Raw genomic sequence first — 22,516 nt, forward strand, 5'->3', positions numbered from 1 at the left:
CCATAAATGTCTTCCAAATTATGAATTTATTCAATTAATAACTTTTGTTAGTATCTGTGTGGAAAGACATTTTCAAAGATGAAATGTGTAAAATCACATTACAGATGAAGCATTACAGATGAAGATCTGTAGTTCTTAATAAGGAACACTAACTTTGAACCCTTACTAAGCGAAATACTACCCTCAAAAAAGACTTCCACTTTTCTCATGCATTTCCAAAAACACTATGTTCCATTATTATTATTAGTTTATCATATTTCAAATTTCAACAACAAATTTGTACCAAGTTGGAAAAGGGACTTGCAAAATTCCTTAATAAAGATTGCTCTACAATTTGGAACTATGCCCAAAGCGCTATCAAAACTGTATACCCTTTGATCCAGCTTTTTTCTAGTGGGCTTGTATTCTAAAGAGATCATTGAGGAGGGAAAGGGACCAACATGTGCAATAATGTTTGTGGCAGCCTTTTTTGTAGTGGCAAGAAACTAGAAACTGAGTGAATGCCCATCAGTTGGAGAATGGCTGAATAAGTTATGGTACATGAATGTTATGGAATGTTGCTCCGTAAGAAATGATCAGCAAGATGATTTCAGAGACACCTGGAGAGACATCAACTGATGCGAAGTGAAATGAGAAGAACCAGGAAATCATTATACACAGCAACAGCAAGATTATACAATAATCATTTTTGATGGACATGGCTTTCATCAACAATGAGATGATTTGGGCCAGTTCCAATGGTCTTGTGATGAAGAGAGCCATGTGCATCCAGAGAGAAGACAGTGGGAACTGAATGTGGGCCACAACATAGTATTTTCACTCTTTTTTTTTGTTGTTTCCTTGCATTTTGTTTTCTTTCTAATTTTTTTCCCTTTTTGATCTGATTTTTTTGTATAGCATGATATTTGTGGAAATATATATAGAAGAATTACACATTTAACATATTAGATCACTTGTCATCTATGGGAGAGGGTGGAAGAAAGGAGGGAAAAAAATTAGAACACAAGGTTTTTATAAGGGTGAATATTGAAAATTGTCCATGTATATATTTTGAAAGTAAAATTTAAAAAAAGATTGCTCTACTCTTAATAAAAATGTATATTATATTTGAATGGAGGGGAAATCAATTATATTAGTAAAAGCTCTCAGATTTTTATAGGGAGTTAGTAAATAAAAGATGCTGACAGTCTAAAATTATTAACATCTCAAGTATTTGCTATTTACTATGGTTTACCCATGAGAAATAATGGATTTGATTTGAGCATTTGTTTTAAGCAGTAGTTACGTGCTTTAAGGATTTATTATTTGTCTTAGTACTCTCTGTCTTTACCACATATTCTAGAACCTCCACAATTTGAAAGATATTTTTCAAGAGTTGCTGTGGTGAAAAAAATATATATATACATATATGTATATATTGTTTTCCTTCATTCTTGAAAAGGACCATGTTAGAGTCAAATGATAATGTGTCTGACTGGTTAATCAGACCAGTACACACTTGGAGTAGTCTCCCACAGGTTAGGCACACCACAAATAGTTCATATGAACATTGGGAATGGGTTCTCTAAATTTGTCCATCTCAAGTTTCTTTGAGCTAATCCAATTGAATTTGCTCACAGAGCTCAGTATTTTCTCTGACATGCTGGGCAGTACTGTGTCAGTGTTTCCCATGCCATACAATCAATTCCAGAGTTCTTAAGAAAGACCTTAAGAATGTCCTTGTATTGCTTTTTCTGACCACCTTGTGAGCACTTGTCTTGTGTGATTTCTCTGTAAAACAGTCTGTTAGGCAAGCATGTGTTTGGCATTAGAACATGGTCAGCCCATCAAAGTAAACTCTACAACATATTTGGAATGCTTGGCATTTTAGTTAAAAATGGACCTCAATGTTTGTATCTTGGTGATTTTCAGAATTTTTCTAAGACAATTGAAAGGGAAAGATTCAGTTTGCTGGCATGGGGCTGGTATACTATCCAGGTTTCACAAGTATGCAAACAGTGAAGTCAGCACAATGGTGCTTAGACTTTCAATTTGGTGGTCAGTGTAATAGCTCTTCCCTCCCACATCTTCCTTTGGAGCCTCCCAAAAACTGAACTAGCTCTGGCAATGTCAATCTCTATCAATATGTACATCAATGGTGCATACCATGGCTCCTTTTACCACTCCTTTTGCTGTAACCTGATGGTTTCATGTATGATGTGATGCTGGCTTCTTGTGTCCTGCTTTCTAGAGCCTCCAAGTTGGGGTGACAAAACATACCATTGCTTTCTGAGCCCCCATGCTGGGGTGATTGAAATATCCTGCTTTCTAGAGCCCCAAAGTTGGGGTGACAAAATGCACTGTGCTTTCTAGAGTCCCGATGCTGGGGTGATTTAAGATATACCTTCCTGATGGAGAAATAATGAGGCGGGACTCCTGAGAATAATGGAAAGATGGAGTCCCTTTATTTCAAGGACTTTTCTCTTTATATAATGTAACAAAAACAACTGTGCACGTGGGACTACATAAACAGCTTGCTATGTACTTTGCCACCTGTATCACTCTGCTTCAATCTCAACACAGGTTGTCACCACCCCCAACTTCTCAGGAAGGTAGAGAGCCCTTAGGAGAGATGGGGAGCTGAACCAGATATTGTCAGCAGGTTCCCTTTGGGCTAAAGGGTCTTATACCTTACCCAGAGTTTCCCCACTGACTAACCCTCTACATCTACCCTTTCTTTTGTTTTAATTGAAGCAGGTATATACCAGTGGTTAAATCTGTTATACCATGGGAGGAATCATACAGGCAAGTTGTAATATCATACAAGCAAGTAGTAACAAACAATATGAATAATCAAAATACCATAGATCTTTATGAGTCCAGACAGAAGGTGTAAAAAATAACTATAAATTCACAACTACACATACACCTTCAGCAGCCAAGAAACATTCCAAAGCCAATCTATTGTCTTATCACTTCATGTGTCAGGGAATCCAATGATTCCTGCATTAGTCTTATTGAGAATTATTTTTGATATGAGTACACAAAAGGTTAACTGCTAGGCACTTTCAGTGGGGGGCACAGTCAGCAATGGAACCACCTGATGTTTTTTAGGTCTTCTTTGTTTCGAGGGTCTTCTCTTTTTCCATCTCTCTCTGATGGACAAGGCAGTTACAGCTCTGGTTCCTTCTCCATATGTATAGATACAAGCAAACCCTCTCCCCCAAGCAGTTAACCTATCTGGTCTCTTTCATTCACCACTTTCTGGATCTCTCCACATCAACTGGCGATTATCTAAAGATAATGGAGCTGCTCGCACTGGACACTGCCCTTCCTACTGGTTATTAAACCTGTCTGCCAGAGCCAATGCATTTCCATCAAAAATCAAAAAGTTTTTAATAATATATTAAGTTTAGAAGTTCTATAGGATTATCTGTGGCTTCCCCTCTCTTTTATTTTTGGAGGAGCATCTTGGTGTCTTCAAGTTTCCATCTCAAAGGGATAGCACTCATTTCAGCTGCTATTGATCCTCCTATGCCAGACATATGGGTGTTTGCTGTAATATTTGGCCAGTGACTGGAAATATTAGCTACCTGTTCTCCAGTTTCCCAGATCAGTGTATGGATAGATACCGTTTTTGTAAGCATTCTCAGGAGGTGAAATGGTCAAGCTGACAGTATATGGAGGCAAGGGACAGGTTTCAGTTCTCCAAGGGATATCTCAGTAGTCCCAGCTGCACACAGTTCTATTCTCCCTAATTGCAATGCCCTTCCCCCACAGGCTTGCTTAAAGACTTTCTGGGTGTAATAATTGCTGTCATGCCCCAAGTGTTTTTTGCCTGGGGCTCTGGAGCCAAGCCCTATTTCTTGTCAGGAGGAGATAGGGGGTGGACAAATCTGCTTCATGGGCAGTGCTTATGGTGTCACTACCCCTCCCACTCCTACTCCTCCCATTCATGAAGGAGGAGTTGAGGGAGGAGGGTCAGGATATGGGGACTATCCTAAATCCACCTATGCTCAGGTGTAGGCAGAATTGAAAATGAGCTTTGAAGGTGAAAAGCAAGCTGATTCCTTTTCTGCCCAACAGGCCATGGTACTTAAGATACTTAACTCTCTTCTGGCCCAACTGGCCATGCCCTGCAAACCTCCTAGAGCAGGAAAAAGCAATATAAATCAGTAAAATACTAAAAAGGACTAAAATAGTTCTGCCCCAGGTGCTGTTCCCTCCACAGCTACAGGAACCAACCCTCTGTTAGTTTTTCTCATATCTCCTGGTTTGACCACCCAAGTTAAAATCTTTCCTTGTTTTAAAACTTGTACGATTCCTTAAAACCAATTTTACTCCATTGTTTCAGTTGTTCTCCCACTAACTTCCATATCTCTGGCTCCAAATTCTCTTCCTTAGAGAGCCAAGGAGACTCCAGAGCATCTGAGAACTCAGAAAAGAGAACTCTGCTTCCAAGTTACCAACAAACCTTGCTTCTGTTGACCTAGCCAAGCCTGCTGCATACTTCCCTTGAAGGGGAGGCTCTTAATATTTACCTCATTTCAGTTGAAAAACGAAAGTGACTAGAGTAGCCCTTACTGATTCTTCCCACTTGCCTATTTCTATACTTACCCTTTCCTGGTGGAAACGTCTCCACTGAACTCAGCTGATCCTGTCAGTGGAGCTGATTTGTATAGAATCTCACCTAGAGCCCCATGTTGAGCACCAAATGTTATATCCTGTTTTCTAGAGCCCCCAAGTTGGGATGACACAACATACCATTGCTTTCTAGAGCTGCCATGCCAGGGTGATTAAGATGTATCTTCCTAGTGGAGAAGTGATGAGGCGGAACTCCTGAGGATGGTGGAAAAATGAAGTTTGTTTATTTCAAGGATTTTCCCCTCTATATAATGTAAGAAAAACAACACTGCGCACATGGGACCACATAAACAACTTGCTATTGTATGTAGTTTGCTACCTGTTATCACTTTTTGCCACCTGGTATCACTCTGCTTAAATCTCAACACAGGTTGTCACTGACCCCTGACTTCTCAGGAAGGCCGAGAGCTCTTAGGAGAGATGGGGAGCCCAACCAGACATTGGTAGCAGGTTCCCTCTTGGCTAAAGGGTCTTATACACCCAGAGTTTCCCCCCTGACTGTGACTCTCTACAGTGGCTGATGGATTACCTGTGTTTTTTTGGTGTTAACTGTTAGGATAAAATTAGCAGCAGAGAATCAGTCCATACTTTGTTGCATTCACATCAACTGTACAATCTTCTGCAAACAAAAAATCATGCATCAATCTCCACTATGGTCTTAGATACTATACTTTTCAAATTGAAGAATTTACTTCAATGCCAGAAAGGTTTCCAACCTGCCATAGTTCATTCTCTTGTATAGCATAGCTTTAAGAACCTAAGGTCACTTCCATGTGAATAAATTTAAAAATCAAGTATTAATAAGTCCTTAGCATGTGTCATATATACTGTGCAAAACATAGAATAGAGAGACAAAAGTTAAAGTCACTCTTTTCATAGGACTAAAATTCTTATTATGGACATTCTAATGAGTTTGAAGGCAAATTTTTATTAGGACTATATTATATATATATATATATATATATATATATATATATATATATATATATATATATATATATGACTTGGCTATACAAGGGTACCTTTTCTTAAACAACATATTTTAAACATAACTTAAAATAGCAGTTATCTACCTTTGGGTCAAAATTACATATAATCTACAACCTCAGATGTCAATCCTTAAATTCCCAAATTAATCTAGTTAAAAGAGATATTACTAAAATTTTAGGACATTTTTTAAACAAAAAAAAATACTTTAATCTATCTAAATAATAATTTTTTTGATTACAGCAAAACTAACTTTTATCTCTTTTATTTTTGATAGCTTTTTAATTTTTCAAATACATGTGAAGATAGTTTTCAACATTCACCTTTGCAAAATCTTGTATTCCAAATTTTTGTCCATCCTTGTTCCTTACCTCCCATAAACAGCAAGCAATCCAATATTGGTTAAGCATGTGCATATTTCCATATTTGACATTAAGCACAAGAAAAATCAGATCAAAAGATGAAGAAAAAACTCAAGAAAAAAAAGTAAGCAAACATCAAAAAAAAAAAAAAAAAAAAAAAGATGAAAATACCATGCTTGATCTGGAGGCAGATAGCTCTTTCCATCACAAGTCTATTGGAATTTCTTTTGAGTCATTTCATTGTTGAAAAGAGCCAAGTCCATTACAGTTGATCATCACATAATCTTGTTGCTGTGTAGGTGGTTCTACTCACTTCACTTATCACTTCATGATTCTGAAATCAGCCTGCTTGTCATTTCTTATAGAATGATAATATTCCATTACATTCACATACCTTAACTTATTCAGCCATCCAATAATGGGTATTCACTCAATTTCCAATTCATTGCCACCACAAAAAACATTTTTGTACATGTGGGTCCATTTCCTTTTTTTATGATCTCTCTGAGATACAGACCCAGAAGAGACACTGCTGGGTCATAGAAAGGGTATACATAGCAAAAACTGATAATTTTCTTGAAAAATCACAGCAACTTCCATCTGCATTAGCATATAATGTGATGAAACTGTCATTTTTATCTTTCTAATTATTGAGCATACTTATTTGTTAACATTATTAATATGTTAGCATATACTCTTGGGATGACCGAATTAGGAGTAATTCATTTATCTCAAAATTTTTCCTGCAAATGATATGTGCAGTGCATCAGTGACTGTCTCTCCTATGTGATTCTTGACCCCATGACCTCTTTTTTTTTTTTTTTTTTTTTTTTTTTTGCCACAGGAGATCCACACAGTAAGTTTGAGGTCTTCCTCAATTTCTTTTGGCACTACAAAGAAACCAATGGAACATATGTTATTTCTTGCTTTCTCCACTTGACTAGTGCATCATATTTTCTAATCACATGCTCCTTTGACATCTTTGATTGTGCTTGGTTTTTAATTCTTTCTTTAGAAGAAGACTAAGTGTTGCATTATCCTTGTTAAATATCCTTTCCATACTTTGAATAAGTAACTGCTGAATGACTTTAGACTATCTTATCTCATTTTAATATCAAACCTAAACTTTGTTTTATTCCTGACCTTTTCTCTAGGAAGTTGATGGTCTGATTATATAAAGCCATTCAAGTCAGGAATAACTCTGACATCAGTAATGAATTATTTCCTGTCAACAAAAAAAAAATATTTCGTTTTTTGTGATGTTATTCAATGTTTTCCATGTTCAGTACCCTATGATGTTCTCAAACAATCAATAAAGATTTTTTTAAGCACTCTATGTACCAGACACATATGAGGCTTCTCTGAGTATAATAATCTTTCACCTTATTTTATTCCTGAACCATATTACTAACATTTTTCTATCCTGCTACTTTCTACCTTTTCATACAGGTTACCAAAAATCAAAGTGTATATCAATTTAATTTTAAAAGTAAGTCTTACTGAATTTTTAGTAAAATTTCTTTTTCTCTTCATCTTCTATAAGGGATGTTATGTAAACTGCAATTATTTTCCCACTAGTCTTGTGGGAGCATTGCAATAAAACTGACTAAAAATAGTCCATGAAATCATGTTTCTCGTTGTCTTTGGATGAATTATGAAAACTGACAAATCCTTTATTTGCTCCTTCAAGGAGAACCTGTGAACCATCCTATGTTTTAGCAGCAACTTTCTGATGTCATTTACTTTGAAAATATCAAAATTGGAAGAATAGTTCAAAATGTATGGGATGCAGCCAAAGTAGTACTCATCTTTAATAGCTTATATCAATAAAGTAGAGGAAAAAAAGACAGATGAATTGGGCATGCAACTAACAACACTCAAGAAAAAGAACAAATCAAAAATCCTTAAGTCAACACCAAATTGGAAATTCTGAAAATCAAAGGAGAGATTAACAAAATTGAAAGTAAGAAAACAATTAAACTAATAAAACTAGAAGCTAGTTTTCTAGAAAAAACACAAAATATAGATCAAACCATTGGCTAATTTCATTTAAGGAAAAAAGAAAATCAAATTACTAGTATCAAAAATTCACAAGCAATAATGAGCAATCGATAGGAGCTATATTATGGTTTTTTAAAAAGATTTTTATTTCCAAAATATATACATGAATAATTTTCAACATTTAGCCTTGCAAAACCTCGTGTTCCATTTTTTTTTCTCTTCTTTCCTCCCATCATCTCCCTAGATGGCAAGTAATCCAATATATGTTAAACATGTGCAATTCTTCTATACATATTATTCTTCTATACATATTTCCACAATTATCATGCTGCACAAGAAAAAGGAAAAAAAAATGAGAGAAAACAAAATGCAAGCAAATAACAAAAAGAGTGAAAATACTATGTTGCAATCCATACTCAGTTCCCACACACTGGGTGCAGATGGCTCTCTTCATCACAAGACCATTGCAACTGGCCTGAATCATCTAGGAGCTATTTTGCACAATTATGTGCCAATAAATTTGACAATCTAAATAAAATGGGTGAATATCTACAAAAAATATAAATTACCCAGATTAACAGAATAAAAAATAAAATACTTAGCCCAATTTTAGAAAACAGAAACTTAGCAAATCATCAATGAACTTTCTAAGGAAAAAATCCCCAAGACCAGATGGATGCAGAAGTAAATTGTACCAAATACTTACAATTAACTAATTAATTGTTACAAATCAGCTTTATTTCATCATTTCTGCTTCTATTTCCTTTAATTTCTTTTTCTTCACTTAGAAGGTTAAGGAGTGCATGTTGATTCCATGACCTGAGTAAGGAGCAACCTCCCTATGAATTTAGTGCAGTGATCTAGAGAGTAATCTCCAGGTGAATTAAGGGTGGTGTTCCCCATGCTAAAAATAAGACTGGAAGATGGTGGGCCAAAGCCAGAAGATTTGGGGTTTCCTGACCCAGGCCCTCCCCCCGTAAAGAGTAGGAAATCAAAAAGCCCTATTATATCAATACGTTATACTTAAAAAGTCCTAGAAAATCAATTTTTAAAAAACCTACTTAAAATTATTAATAATTTTAGCAATGGTAAGATACAAAATAAACCCACATAAATCATCAGCATTTCTAAGTATTTTCAGCAAGCAAGAAATAAAGAAAAAAATTCCATTTAAAATAACTGTAGACAATATAAAATACTTGAGAATACAGGAACTTTATGAACACAATCATAAAACCATTTTCACACAAATCAGTCCTAAACAACCAAAAAAAAAAAATTCATTGATCATAAGTAGGTCAAGCCAATATAATAATAATGACAATAACTAAATTAATATACTGTCAAGCCAATATAATAAAAATACCTAAATTAATATATTCAGTTCTATGCCAAACTCTCAAAAATGATTACATTTATAGAGCTAGAAAAAAGTAATAAAATCCATGTGGAAGAACAAAAACTCATTATCAAGGTAATCAATGAAAAAATGTGAAAGGTAATCTAGCTGTATTAGATCTCAAATTGTATTATAAAGTGATAAATATCAAAACAATCTAATACTGGCCAAGAAATATAAGGGTGGATCAATGGAATAGATTAAGTACAAATTACTTTATAGTAAGTGACCATAGTAATCTAGTATATAATAAATCCAAAGATCCAAGCTTTTAAAATAAAAACTCGATATTTTATTAAAAAAAATTATTGGAAAAACAGGGAAACAATATGTCAGAAACTAGATATAGTCCAATATTGCATACTGTATACTAAGAGAACAAAAAGGGTGCATGATTTTGCATAAAGGACGATACAAGAAAATTATGAGAACATGGAATAGTTTATCTGTCAGAGTTACCAAATGGGGAAGAATTTAAAATTAAAATATAAAGAGAATTATAAAATTAATATAAATAATTTTGATTATATAAAATAAAAAGGACCTCTACAAACAAAACCAATGCAACCAAAATTATAAGGAAAGAAGAAAACTTGGGAGGGGGAAATTTGCAGCATGAATCTCTGATAAAGGTCTTATTTCTCAAATATATGTAGAGAACTGAAGCAAATTCATAAATACATGTCATTTCCCAAATGATAAATGGTCAAAGGATATGAACAGGTAGCTTTTAGGCAAAAAAAATCAAAGCTGTCTACTTATCTAAATCACTACTGTTTAGGGAAATATCAATTAAAACAATTCTAAGGTACCATCTCATACCTATCACAGTGGCTAATTTGACAAAAAAAAAAAAGGAAAATGTTGGATGTTGGAGTTAGGGTTGGAGGGGATGTAGGAAAACTTCAACATTAATGGCACTATTGGTGGAATTGTGATGTGATCTAACTATTCTAGAGAGTAATTTGGAATTATACACAAAAAACTATAAAACTGTGTATACTTTTTAATCCAACTGTACCATTGCTAGATCTATGTTCCAAATACATCCCAAAAAGGGGGGAAAACTTATTTGTACAAAAATATTTATAGCAGCTCTTTTTGTGGTGGCTAAGAATTGAAAAACAAAGTGAAGCTCATAAATTGGGGATTGGCTAAACAAACTGTGATATATGATTGGAATGGAATGGAATAGTGACATAAGAAATAACAAGGACTATAGCAACTCCATACAAAGATCTTTGCCTGACACCTGGAAATAAATCAAATTTTTTCCTCTTAAAGAATTTTCTTGTGCTCCTAATAGAAATTCATAAATTTCAATGTATAATAAGTGCTTAATGAGCTGGGGGTTACAGTCAGGCAGTCTAAAACAACTTGTAATGGAAATGCTTAAGTCACAAATGTATAAGTAGTCTATAATAATATTTTTCCTTTCAAGGGATTAGTTTTTAAGATATGCAAATGATCTCTCAGGTGTGAGTCATTGTGGTTTTTATTAATACTAACCAATATTCCTACATTTTATATTCTTAGGATCTTTTTGGAAATGTGCCCTATATTTTGATCAGAAATGTACCTGTAATTTTAAAAATATGAATACTCAGTTACAACTGTGTTGGTCTACCCAGCATCGGTACACTGCGTGGATCATTGTACTTAGAAGGATCATATGATAATTCTTTACAAAATCCCAGTCAGAGAATGTAATGTCATTTTACAAAGAAGATATTGAGGTAGTATGGTATAATGAAATGGCTCTAGAATCAAAAGATTTGCTTTCAAATACCACCTTTGATTTGTAATGTCCAAGTAACCTTGAATAAGTCACTTAGATCCCTAGAGCCATTTCCTCTTCTGTAAAATTAAAGGATTGGATTAGATAGTCTCTTCCATCTACATGAATTGATGCTAAGTAAAATGAGCAGAACATGGCAATAACAAGACTATATGACGATCAATTCTGATGGACGTGGTTTTCTTCAACAATGAGAGGATTCAAACCAGTTTCACTTACTTGTTCAGTGATGAAGAGAGTCATCTACACCCAGAGACAGAACTATGGGAACAGAATATGGAACACAACATAGTATTCTCATTCTCTCTGTTATTTGCTTACATTTTATTTTCTTTCTCAGTTTTTCTTTTCCTTCCTTCTTGTGCAGCAAAATAACTATATAAATATGTAAACATATATTGGATTTAAGATTTCAACATATGTAATAGGTATTGGACTACCTGCCAGCTAGGGGTGGGGGATGGGAAGAAGGTGGGGAAAATTTGGAAAAATTGGAAAATTTTGCAAGGGTTAATGTGGGGAAAATTACCTATGCATATTATTTGCAAATAAATAAAATTTTAAAAAAAGAAAAGAAATAGCAAGGAGGGTGATTTCAGAAAAACCTGAATTTACATGAACTGATACATAGTTAAGTGAACAACACTAGAAAAATGTTGTATACAGTAATAGCAATAGTGTATTCTGAAGAACCATTAATACAATGATTCAGGAAAATCCTAAAGGACAAATGATGAAGCATACATACTATGCCATCAGTGAAAGAACTGATATTATTTGAATAAAGACTGAAGCTATTTCTTACTTTTTTCCCACATTTTTTCTTTTATTCAGGTCTTCTTGTACAAAATGACTAATATGGAAATAGTTTGAATTTGGAACTCAAAACTTTAAATAAAAATGATTTTAAAAAGGAATATAATAGCAAAAAGAATCAAAATGTTTTTAAATTTAAAATTTTACAAATAAAAATTAATACCAGTTCTTCTAATAGTTCCATCTATTGTTCATTGGATAATAATATTATATTTTAGAGTACCAATAATGAGTTAATTCCTAGATCCTTTTACCCCCTCCTTTTCTACCACTCTTCAGCAATAAATGTTTCATATTTTTCTGTTTCATATGTTGCAATAATCAGTAGTTAATCTTTGGAAAGCAAAAATAACCTATTCTAAGATATTATTTCCAATATAGTAAAAATCTGTCAGAGCTGGTGCTCCTCTTCCATCTTTCCCTGTCAGCATAGCCTTTGAGAACACAGGGTTACCTCCACACATGGATACACAGAGTAAATCTTTGTGGAGGGAGTCCTGTCACAGTCCAGATGCCAGAAATAGTATCTTAATTTAAAAAGAAAATCCACAAATATGAAACCTTATTAACAGTAACTTTTACTACTTTTCAGAAGTTCTTCTAAGCGTGAGATATTTTAAAATCTGAATATTATAAGGCAATTAATTTCTGGGAATTAATCATGAATTCCACTCATTATTAAGCCAAAATTATACTGAACACCTCCCTCATTAAAATGTGACATTCTTGGGAGCAGGAACTATAAAGGTTTTCTATTTATATCGCTGTTTGCACAGTAGTTTGCAAATAGTACACAATGTTTTTTCATTCATTCATTCTTGAACTATACCTTAATGAAAAACCTAATGTTGATGTTTTTCACTAGACTTAGAATAAAGTAAGTAAAGTTTTACCACCTTCAAATTACTTTTTTTACCTTGCCTATGGTTTCTCATCCACTGTACTTTTATAATAATATTTTTAAATGGAGATTTTTCAATATAACTTTATTTTACTCCAAAGTAAACATGTTTTAGTTTTACATCTTCTTTATATTGTCTTTGGAAAAAAGGAAAATCTAGAAATAAAGAAAATAGCGAATTTCCATCTCTTTCCTTCCATTAAAACTAGAATTAGCAGTAACTGACTGTAGTCTTAGACTGATGCACTCTTTGAATATTATTAGCTATTGTATTATTCATTGACAGTATTTGAAACCACTGAAATGATGACTGACTTAAATTGCTGAGTGTTTTAAAGCTTAGTCCATTTGCAGATCGAGACATTTGATCAGAGAGAGAACTATGGGAACTGAGTGTGGATCACAATATAATATTTTCCCTCTTTACTTGCATTTTATCTTATTTTTTTATTTGATTGTTTTTGTGCAGCAAGATAATTGTATAAATATGTGTGCATATATTGGATTTAACATATATTTTTACCATGTTTAACATATATTGGATTACTTGCCATCTAGGGGAGGGAGTGGGGGGAAATTGGAACACAAAGTTTTGCAAGGGTTAATGTTGAAAAATTATCTATGCATATACTTAATAATCTCTGCCACCTCAGGCAGTTAACTCTCCTTTTAATTGTTGTAAAGCCTGGTAAAGCTGTATTTATTCATTAACAACTTTTCTTAAAATGTCTTCAGTTTGCTAGGAATTGACAGATACACAAAGAATTAAAGGATAGTTCCTGAGCTCAAGGAATTTATATGTTAGTAGCTGACAATATTTGCATTTATTAAATAATCTACTTTATATAGACAATGTGTCAGGCATTGGGATTACATAGGCAAAAATTAAATTAGAGCCAACCTAGGAGGTTCTAACATTTTATCTTATATATGCAAAGATAAACAGAGAATATATACAAAGAATCTAGCAAGGATGGGAAGAGGTGATTTGTAGCAGTGACAGGAACAATGAACTCCTAAACCTCCATTTAAGAAGGGGATACAGGACAGAAATATCATTTATTGTCCCAAAATACTAATTTTGGATATATGTGTATATATAGATGTCATTTTTTTTTTAACTTTTCCACTATGCTCTGCCTACTAGGTACCTGCCTAATCTCCACTCATATACCCTTTTTTTTTTTCTTTTGTGTTTTCTGTCCCTATTATAGATTGTAAACTGGTTTAGAGCAGGACTATATTTTTCATATTTGCATCTCTAGCACTTAGTGCAATGCTTTGCTCATAGTGTTTAATATTTGTTGACTATCAAAAAAGGTTTGAGTAGGAGGGGTTACTTGAAATGAACCTTAAACAGAGCTGAGACTCCAAAAGGAAACAGTCCCTATCCTCAAAGAACTTATAAAAAACATACAAAAAGAAGTAGGAAAGTCAGGAATTGGGAATGGGAGGAAATACCAGGGGTGTTACCTAGCATGGAGGGTATCTTGTTCTGGAGTTGTAATCAGGAAGTGTAACAGATGAAAATTGTAGGGCAATCACCAGTTATTCCAATGTTGGAGAGAGATGATAAAGCCTTGAGCTAAGATTGTGGTTTTGAGAAGATAATATATTCAAGAGATAATGTGAAAGTTAAAAACAACTTTTGACAGTGATCTGAGAATGAGTAAAGGTGCAGCTGTAACTGGAAAAATTGGTCAGGGAGGATATATCCTTGGGGGGAGTCAGGTTTCAGTGGGAAAACTAGTTGGCACAACAGAGAGAGTACCAGCCCTGGAGTCAGGAAGACTTGTCTTTCTCATTCAAATTTGGCCTACCACATTTACTGTGTGTGTGTGTAAAATGAGTTGGAGTAGGAAATGGTAAACTTTGCCAAGCATACCCCAATGAAGCCAAAAAGTCAGATATGACTGAAAAATGACTGAACTGAAGGTTTCAGTAATAGCTGGTAGATGGAAAGAGTGAAAGAGGAAAAGACTTAGGATGAAGGAAGTTTGCTGCCTGTGAAACAGTCATTCTGGATAACACAAGCAGGCAGCCAGGGTAGGATTCGGACAAAATTTTGGGATGGGAGGGAAATGGAAGAAGATGGAAATAAGAAATTGGGTGATAAGGGATATGGAGTTCCGTTTGAATGATGATCTAAAGGAATTCCAAGTAACCAGGATGTTGATGGTATGATAATGCTCATCACTGAGAAGAGGGAAGGCACAACTACTTTACTCTCAAAGGCCAGTTGCAGCAGGAGATGAGAGGCCTGAAATTGAGTTAGGGGACAGGGCTGGCAAGAAGATGCCCTGTGTTGGAACAGATGTAAGTGGTTACCTTGGGACAGATGGAAGATGCCCAGTTTACCCCTTCATAACTAGTATGCCTTTCTTCAGGAAATATTTGAGAATGCTCTTCATAGAGTGTAAGGGTTAAAAAACCTCTAGAAGCAAGGAATATAGTTCAAGGCATGTGGGAGGACCTGAGGGATGAGAGGTTCTGAGGCGCAGGCGAGTTCTATGTGGAGGTGGGGCACAGCCCCATTAGGCAGTGTCTGATTCCAGGTACCATGCCTCCCTCCTTAGTGCTCTCAAAGCCTAGCACGTCTCCCTCCTTCTTCTTGGGCCAATCCCATTATGCCAGGTTCCTAGAGGACCTCCCCCTTCCCCCATATCATCAGTGGGGTATAAATATGTGCTATCTCAGAATAAAATTCTCTTTCGCTTCACCCCTACCTTCTGGTGGTCTGTCTCTATGGGATCTGGGTTGGTGCCCAAAGACGGGTAAGTGTGGCCTAGCCGTGCCGTCCACGGACAGGCATTAAGAGTAGCTCAAAGGGGAGCTACCAGGTTAGAGTAGTCCATAGGGGTGTAACAATAAAGTTGATAACTGAAAAACCATAGGAGTTGATGAAATCACCAAGATAGTTTTTAAGAGGGGAAAAATACATCTATATATCTATATCTATATATTCATATAGCAAAAAAATTTTCTCTGCTCCATATACTGGTTGATGGGGAGTGGGGGTGGAAATCACCTATTGTGTCCTATAAAATTTAAACCTTGCTTTTCCTTTCTTTTTTTATTGATCTGCATAGTGATTTAGACTTTTCCCAAATGAGCAGACCATGAAGAAGGCACCACCCACTTCACAAGGTGTTATGCCACAGTCCTGACCAGTTTCCCTAATTGTCCTATTGGGTTACTCTGTCTCAGGTTATAACCATTCCCTCTTAGAATAAAGGTATTATATCTTAGACATTAGGCTATAATCATTCCCTCTTAATGTTTGATGGGATAAAGGTCTTTATCCATTTTAGACATCATTAGAATATCCGGAGGCTCTCCAGTACCTCCCTCCATTATGTCATCCTAGGTGCCTGCCTCCATTATGTCATCCTCATCCTAGGTTCCTCTCCCACATTAGGTCATCCCCATCCAGGTACTTCCCCCATTATGTCATTGTTCTTGTTATCCTATAAAAGAATCTTGTATTTGACATTCATGGCTGGATTTTTTGAGACAATAGTCTCATTCAGTCTTAGGACTAAACCATGGATCCATTTAGTCCTAGTAAATCTCTCCATTAAATAAATTATTAAATTATTTTCTAATCTGTATCTTGCTCAGTTTCTCTGGCATTACATTTTGGAGCTCCCCAGCAAGATGTTAGAAAATGAGCAGGATTAGAGATGAGACTTTCGGGTCTTTGACTTGGGCATCAGGGTGGCTGCAGATCTGAATTCTTGGCCTGGAGAGGCCGGCCCCCATGGATTTTTTTTCCAGAGCTTCCAGGAAAGAGCAGTTTCCACTCACAACAGCCTGATGGTAGACACCCCCATTTCGGCCACAGGAGAGTAAGTCTGTCTGGGTCCCTTTTGGGGTACCATCTGGTTAAGTCTTAAGTCCTGTTCTGTTCTGTCTGTATGCTGACATCTGGATTCCCAGAATTATGAAATGCTGATGGGCATAAATTCTGGGAGTAGGGTCTTCTGGACACAGGGGACCCTACCTGGGTGTCTAAAACACATCTGGTTCTGTGTGTCAGTTGGCACAACTCTGGGCATTGCAAAGTATAAATCTGGGTGTCTTTTTTAAGACATCATCTTGCTAAAAAAAAAAAAAACAAAAAAACAAAAAAAAAAACCCAAGGCTCTATTTGAATTATGGGACAGAAGACTCTTGAGCTGACAATTTCCCTCAGGGCTATTCTTTCCAGATAGCCCTGTGTTAAATATTTTGACTGCAAAGTCTATGTGTGTTCTGTGTGATTTGTCTGTTTTGTTAATTTAAGAGCTCTGTTAAATTTAAGAACAATGATCAAATTTGAAAATTGGTTATTTTAATGTTGCAACTGTACTTAGCATAATTCTGAACTCCAGCTGGAGAAAACATTTGATTAGGAATATTAGGATGATTCTAAATTTGGGAAATAATGTTACTATTGCCTTTGCGTGCCATGTTCTGAGTATTCTTTGGGCAGTTTTAAAATTGTGGGAAATAATTTTACTGTTGCCTTTGCAGGCTAGATTTAGTTATCTTTAATATAAGATCTTAAAAAACAGTAGCTTGTTTAAAAAGTTCTGTTAACCAATACTGTATGACAATCAATTCTGATGAACATGGCCCTCTCCAACAATGAGATGAACTGGGTGTAGCTGGTTCAGTTCATTACTGTTCTATTGGAACTGATTCTGTTGGAATTGCCCTGGCAGACTCAGTTTTGGGGATTATTTTTTAGAAATAACCAGAAATCAGACACCTGTCTTGGGACTGGCAGTCTCTCTGATCTGTTTCTCCATGCCTGTAACTCCAGTTCCTTAATTAGTATTTCAGCATTCTCAAAGGACCTTGAAGTTTGCTATTGGGCCTCTACAAGTTCAGGGTTTGCCAGCCTTGGTCTAGTTGTGCATAATCTGCTCAGAAATCTGATCCTTTCTGCAGCCCTATCTGTTCCTCTGGGCAGGGACAGGTGGAGCTACTCCAAGTCTCACCCTTTATCAGGGGTTGCCCTCTGAATGGGCAGCACAACTGTCTCAAGCCCTGCTGCAGAGAGCTGAGTCAAATGCACAAATGATTTTCCATAATGCTCCCCAACTGCAGAGGACCTGACATGATTGCAATGAGTTTTGTGTATTGCTGATTAACTCTGGGGTTATCATAAATCCTTGCATCGTTGTAGCTTTATTTTGGTTTTTATTTGGTTTATTTACTTAAGGTAGGATTGGTCAAAATTGTGGTGCTAAGACCTTCTAGAGGAAGGTAATTCAATGATTTGAATAGTCAGAAGAGAGAGAGTGTAGAATGTTCTGCCACAGTTCCCTTTTAATGTCCTGACCCAGTTTCCCTAATTGTTGGTTCCCTATTGGGTTACTCTGCCTCAGGTTATAACCATTTCTCTTAATGTTAGGATAAAAGTATTATATCCTAGACTTTAGGCTATAATCATTCTCTTTTAATGTTTGATGGGATAAAAGTCTTTATCCATTTTAGACATCATTAGAATATCAGACGCCTCTCCAGTCCTGCCTCCGTTATGTCATCCTCATCCTTGGTTCCTCCCCCCATTAGGTCATCCCTATCTAGGTACTTCCCCCATTATGTCATTGTTCTTGTTACCCTATAAAAGAATCTTGTATCTGACATTCCTGGCTGTTTTCTTTGAGACGATAGTCTCATTCAGTCCCTTTTAAAGAAATTATTGAATTGTTCTCTAATCTCTATCTTGCTCAGTTTCTCTGGCATTGCAAAAACAAAACTTTCTTTTTAGAAAAATCTCATTTTACTTTTTTTTTTTTTATTTCACTTATTTTTTCCATTTTCTTTACTAAAACATCCATCTCACTAGCAGCTCTTCCCCTTCTCATTCAGAAGCAACGTGCTCCAGGGGATGAGGGGGAAAAAGGGGGATAGGAGCAAAGCAGGGGCAGAGCAGCAGCAGGGCACGGGCAGGAGGCCCAGGATTACCTCTGAAGTAAACCTTGCTTTTTGAGATATGGGAAACCTGAGGGAGAGGGAAGAAAAACTAAGCCATATATAGACATTATTACTGAGTTTTCTATCAGATTTCTTCTGGACTTAATCTAATGCTGTAAGAATTAATACAGGCAAATAATAGTGTAGTGTCCTCTCATTGTACTTCTACAGACTTCAGCCAAATACTGTACATGGGCAGAGTACTTATCAATAAAGAGCAACTCAAGTTACTTTCAATATGCTTTAAAGTTCTATTCTATCCCAGTCTCTATACTACACAACGCTGATATAAAACCAATTGCTCCCTCACACCAATTTCATGAAGTAAATCATATGGGTAATTATGCCATATTTTATAGCTGAAAAAAACTGATTCAGGAAGGTGGAGTGATTTATTCAGGGCTGTACAGGTAATAAATGCCAGTTGCAGATTCTTGCAGGTTTCCTAACTTTCCTAAGTCTTATGGTTTTTGTTTTTATTTTTTTTAAGTTTATACTTTTGATGTAATAAGGACTCTGTGGTCCTCCAACCTTGTGGGGGGAGGGCCTGGGTCAGAAAACCTTGAATCTCCTGACAATCCCTCCCTTAATCCTTTTCACCTGGTCTCAGGAAGTTTCTAAAATAATCCCCATCAGAACCTCAACTCCTCCCCACCCTTTTTATTTGGCCTCGGGGATAATCACCACCCATTATTGACCAGGAAATTAGTCCCTCAATTAATCTGGACATCGCTTCCTAGCCCCAGACCATAGAAAGCTAAATGAAATTGAATCCAGCATCCCAAATCTTTGCTATCTTCATAATCAGAATCCTAGTCTACTGAGAGAGAACTGCTCAGTGTCAATATAACTTTTTTGCCAAAACCTCACTTAGGAGATTGGGACTGGGAATTCTTTCACAAAACTTGCACGCCAGCCTGGGGACCGGTTGTTAGGATGTCTCACTCGTCAACACTCTCCCTTTCAAATTCTTAACTTTCATTAGGGGTGGTATAGTTTTCATTGCACCAAGTGCTAAGCCCTGGGGGCAAAGGCAAAAAAAAAAAATAGTCCTTGTTCTCACAAGGATCTCATAGCCTAATATACAAAATAACATGTAAAAAACAAAAAAGACACAAAAAATTGAAGGTAATTTTAGGGGAAAGTCACTACATTTACTAGCCATACATTATACACCAGGAATTGGGGATCACACATACAAAAAATGAAATAAACCTTGATCTCAAGTTTATATTCTACGGTGCAAAGACAGCCCATGTTAGAAAGATCTAGGTTCAAGGCTTCTTGTTAATACATACTGGTAATGTGACTAGACAATTCACCCTGAAGAGGTAAAATAAGCACTAGGAGTGGCAAATCAGAATAAGATTGGATAGAGTAATTGATTACGCCCATCAGCCCCGGGGCCACATCCACCCGAAACTGTACATCGCAAAGCAGGTATCATACCTACAATGGAGAGGGTTTCTTCATCTGGGAACTACTGGCACCATATACACTCCTCCCAAACCTTCAGACAAGTAAGTCTTCCATTAGACCAAAAAGACTCCCCCAAAAGCTTTCAAATTCACCGTAACACACACAAATACCCCCAAAACTTTTGGACAATTCTACTATAAGATACATCACTCCCTCAAAAAAGTTTTTGGAAAAGTCTACCATAAATGTCCCCTTCCCCAAAATATCCTCAAATATTTTCGGCCATAAGACACATATACAACCAGGACATGGTCATTATAAATTGGAATCCCGACTTTGCTATTTAATAATCTCTGCCGCCTCAAGCAATTAACTCGTGAGCATCACTGTCAAGCTACTCGCACGTGGTTCGTGCCTCTCCGTCAGTTGCTGGGCATTTTAAGCCCCTCAGAAGAAAAAAACCACAACTCCTCTGCTCAACTGATTCACAAACAACGTAACTATGACACCCCTGCTCTCATATCTCTCTCCTAGAAGTATCCACTCCTCATTTCCGGATTTCTCTATCTCGGCCAATGGCCTACGTTTGTCCCGCCCCTTCCGCTCGGGGGAGGCGGGGAGCAGCCGGCCTGTGGCAGAACGACTTCCGGCGGCGGGAGCTGCGCGGCCCCTTATCATGGTGAGTGGGCCGCGGGCCCTGGCCGGGGTGCGGGGTCTATGGCCCTGATTCGGAGCGGCCATTGTCTCGTGCGAGATGGGTCTGGGGGCGTTTCGGCTGTGTTCAGGCTGTGTTCAGTCCTCTGTCTCTCCGGAAGAGAGGCGGCAGCGGCTTCCTGAAAGATTCTCCCCCACGACCACCTCGCGCCCGTTCTCCGCTTTCTCTTTCCGCGCTCTCAGGAGCTCTGGCCCCCCGGGGCCTTCGGAGCAGCCCGCGACCTTGAGGTTCCGGTTGCTCTTGCCTTCACTAGCCCGGGAGCAGCTGCGGTTTGCTTACGGGATAGGAGTCCATGTCCCGCGCCCCCTGGCTGCCGAGTGCTCTAGTCTGCCCACAGGTGCCTGGGATAGCCTTCTTTTTTCTTAACTTCCTTTTTTTTTTTTTCCCTGAGGCTGGGGTTAAGTGACTTGCCCAAGTCACACAGCTGGGAAGTATTAAGTGTCTAAATCCGGATTTGAACTCAGGTCCTCCTGACTTCAAGACTGGTGCTCTATCCACTGCGCCACCCAGCTGCCCCCGCTTTTTTCTTAAATGTAAAAATAACTAAACTTCTGAGAGCCATCCCCCCAGGGCAAGATAAGTCCCAAATTCTCAAAATAAGAATTGTTATTATTTCGAGGACTGTATACACAAGCCTCTACTACGTCCAGATTTTAAGTGTTCCACATCCCAGAGATGCCAATCAAAACATCCCTTTTCCAGCCAATTGCCAGAGGTGACTAGACAGGAACAGCCAACAATCATTTATAATGTGCCTACTAAGTCAGGAGCCAGTGAAAGGCCTGTTACCCAGAAAGGCAAAAAAGGAACAATCCCTGCCATGGATAGTTATGTCTGTGTATAGATACGTGCTTCCATTTGCCTTATATATAATGGAGGAGACAACACACGCAAATATTTATGTTGTTCAGCCTTTTCAGTTGTGTCGGATTCTGCAGGACCCCATGTTGATTTTTCTTGACCAAGATGGTGGAATGTTTTGCTGTTTCCTTCTCCAATTCATTTTACAAATGAAGAAACTGAGCCAAAGAGGGTTTAAGTGACTTTCCCAGGGTCACCCCTCAACGAAGCGCCTGAGGTGGGATTGGAATTCAACAAGATGAGTTTTCCTGACTTTAGGCTTGGCGCTCTGTGCCCTATATCAGAACTTCTTAAATTGTGGATTGCTACTGAGGTCGCCATGATTTATCATCAGTAAATGTTTGCTATCTATACCTATCCCTACAGGGAGCTGGGTAAAAAATTCTCGGTGGAAAAGGGGTCCCCAGTGGTAAAAGTGACTGCCTCCTTGCTCCTATGTTGTGTGTTTGTGTATATTTGGGTATTGCCTCTTCACCTTTAGAAAGTGAGCTTGATGACAAGAACTGTTTGTTTTTGCAGTTAGAGAAATGGATAAGCAAACATAGACAGTAAATTGAAAGTAATTAGAGGAAAGACTCCCAAGAGCAGGGACATTGGTTTTGGTTTTTGTTTTTAACCAATATTTCAGTAGCTTCCAGCCTTGTCCTACTCTCTGTGACCCCATTTG

At 37.0% G+C, this 22,516-nt stretch overlaps 1 protein-coding gene across 2 annotated transcripts in view; it reads left to right on the forward strand.

The window, feature by feature from the left end:
• The first annotated feature begins 20,881 nt into the window (after positions 1–20,881).
• The window catches only part of SLC30A6 (solute carrier family 30 member 6), a 50,888-nt gene continuing 49,253 nt past the window's right edge, over positions 20,882–22,516 (forward strand). Inside the window, exon 1 of one of the 2 annotated variants that reach the window (XM_074288139.1) lies at positions 20,882–20,952. In XM_074288139.1, coding sequence (XP_074144240.1) covers positions 20,950–20,952 — 3 coding nt within the window. In that variant the 5' untranslated portion in view covers positions 20,882–20,949. Of the gene's footprint in view, positions 20,953–21,306; positions 21,326–22,516 lie in introns of those variants that run through there. The other variant, XM_074288140.1, reaches the window with a different exon arrangement.

This window comes from Sminthopsis crassicaudata, chromosome 2 (assembly GCF_048593235.1).
Source record: "Sminthopsis crassicaudata isolate SCR6 chromosome 2, ASM4859323v1, whole genome shotgun sequence".
NCBI lineage: Eukaryota > Metazoa > Chordata > Mammalia > Dasyuromorphia > Dasyuridae > Sminthopsis > Sminthopsis crassicaudata.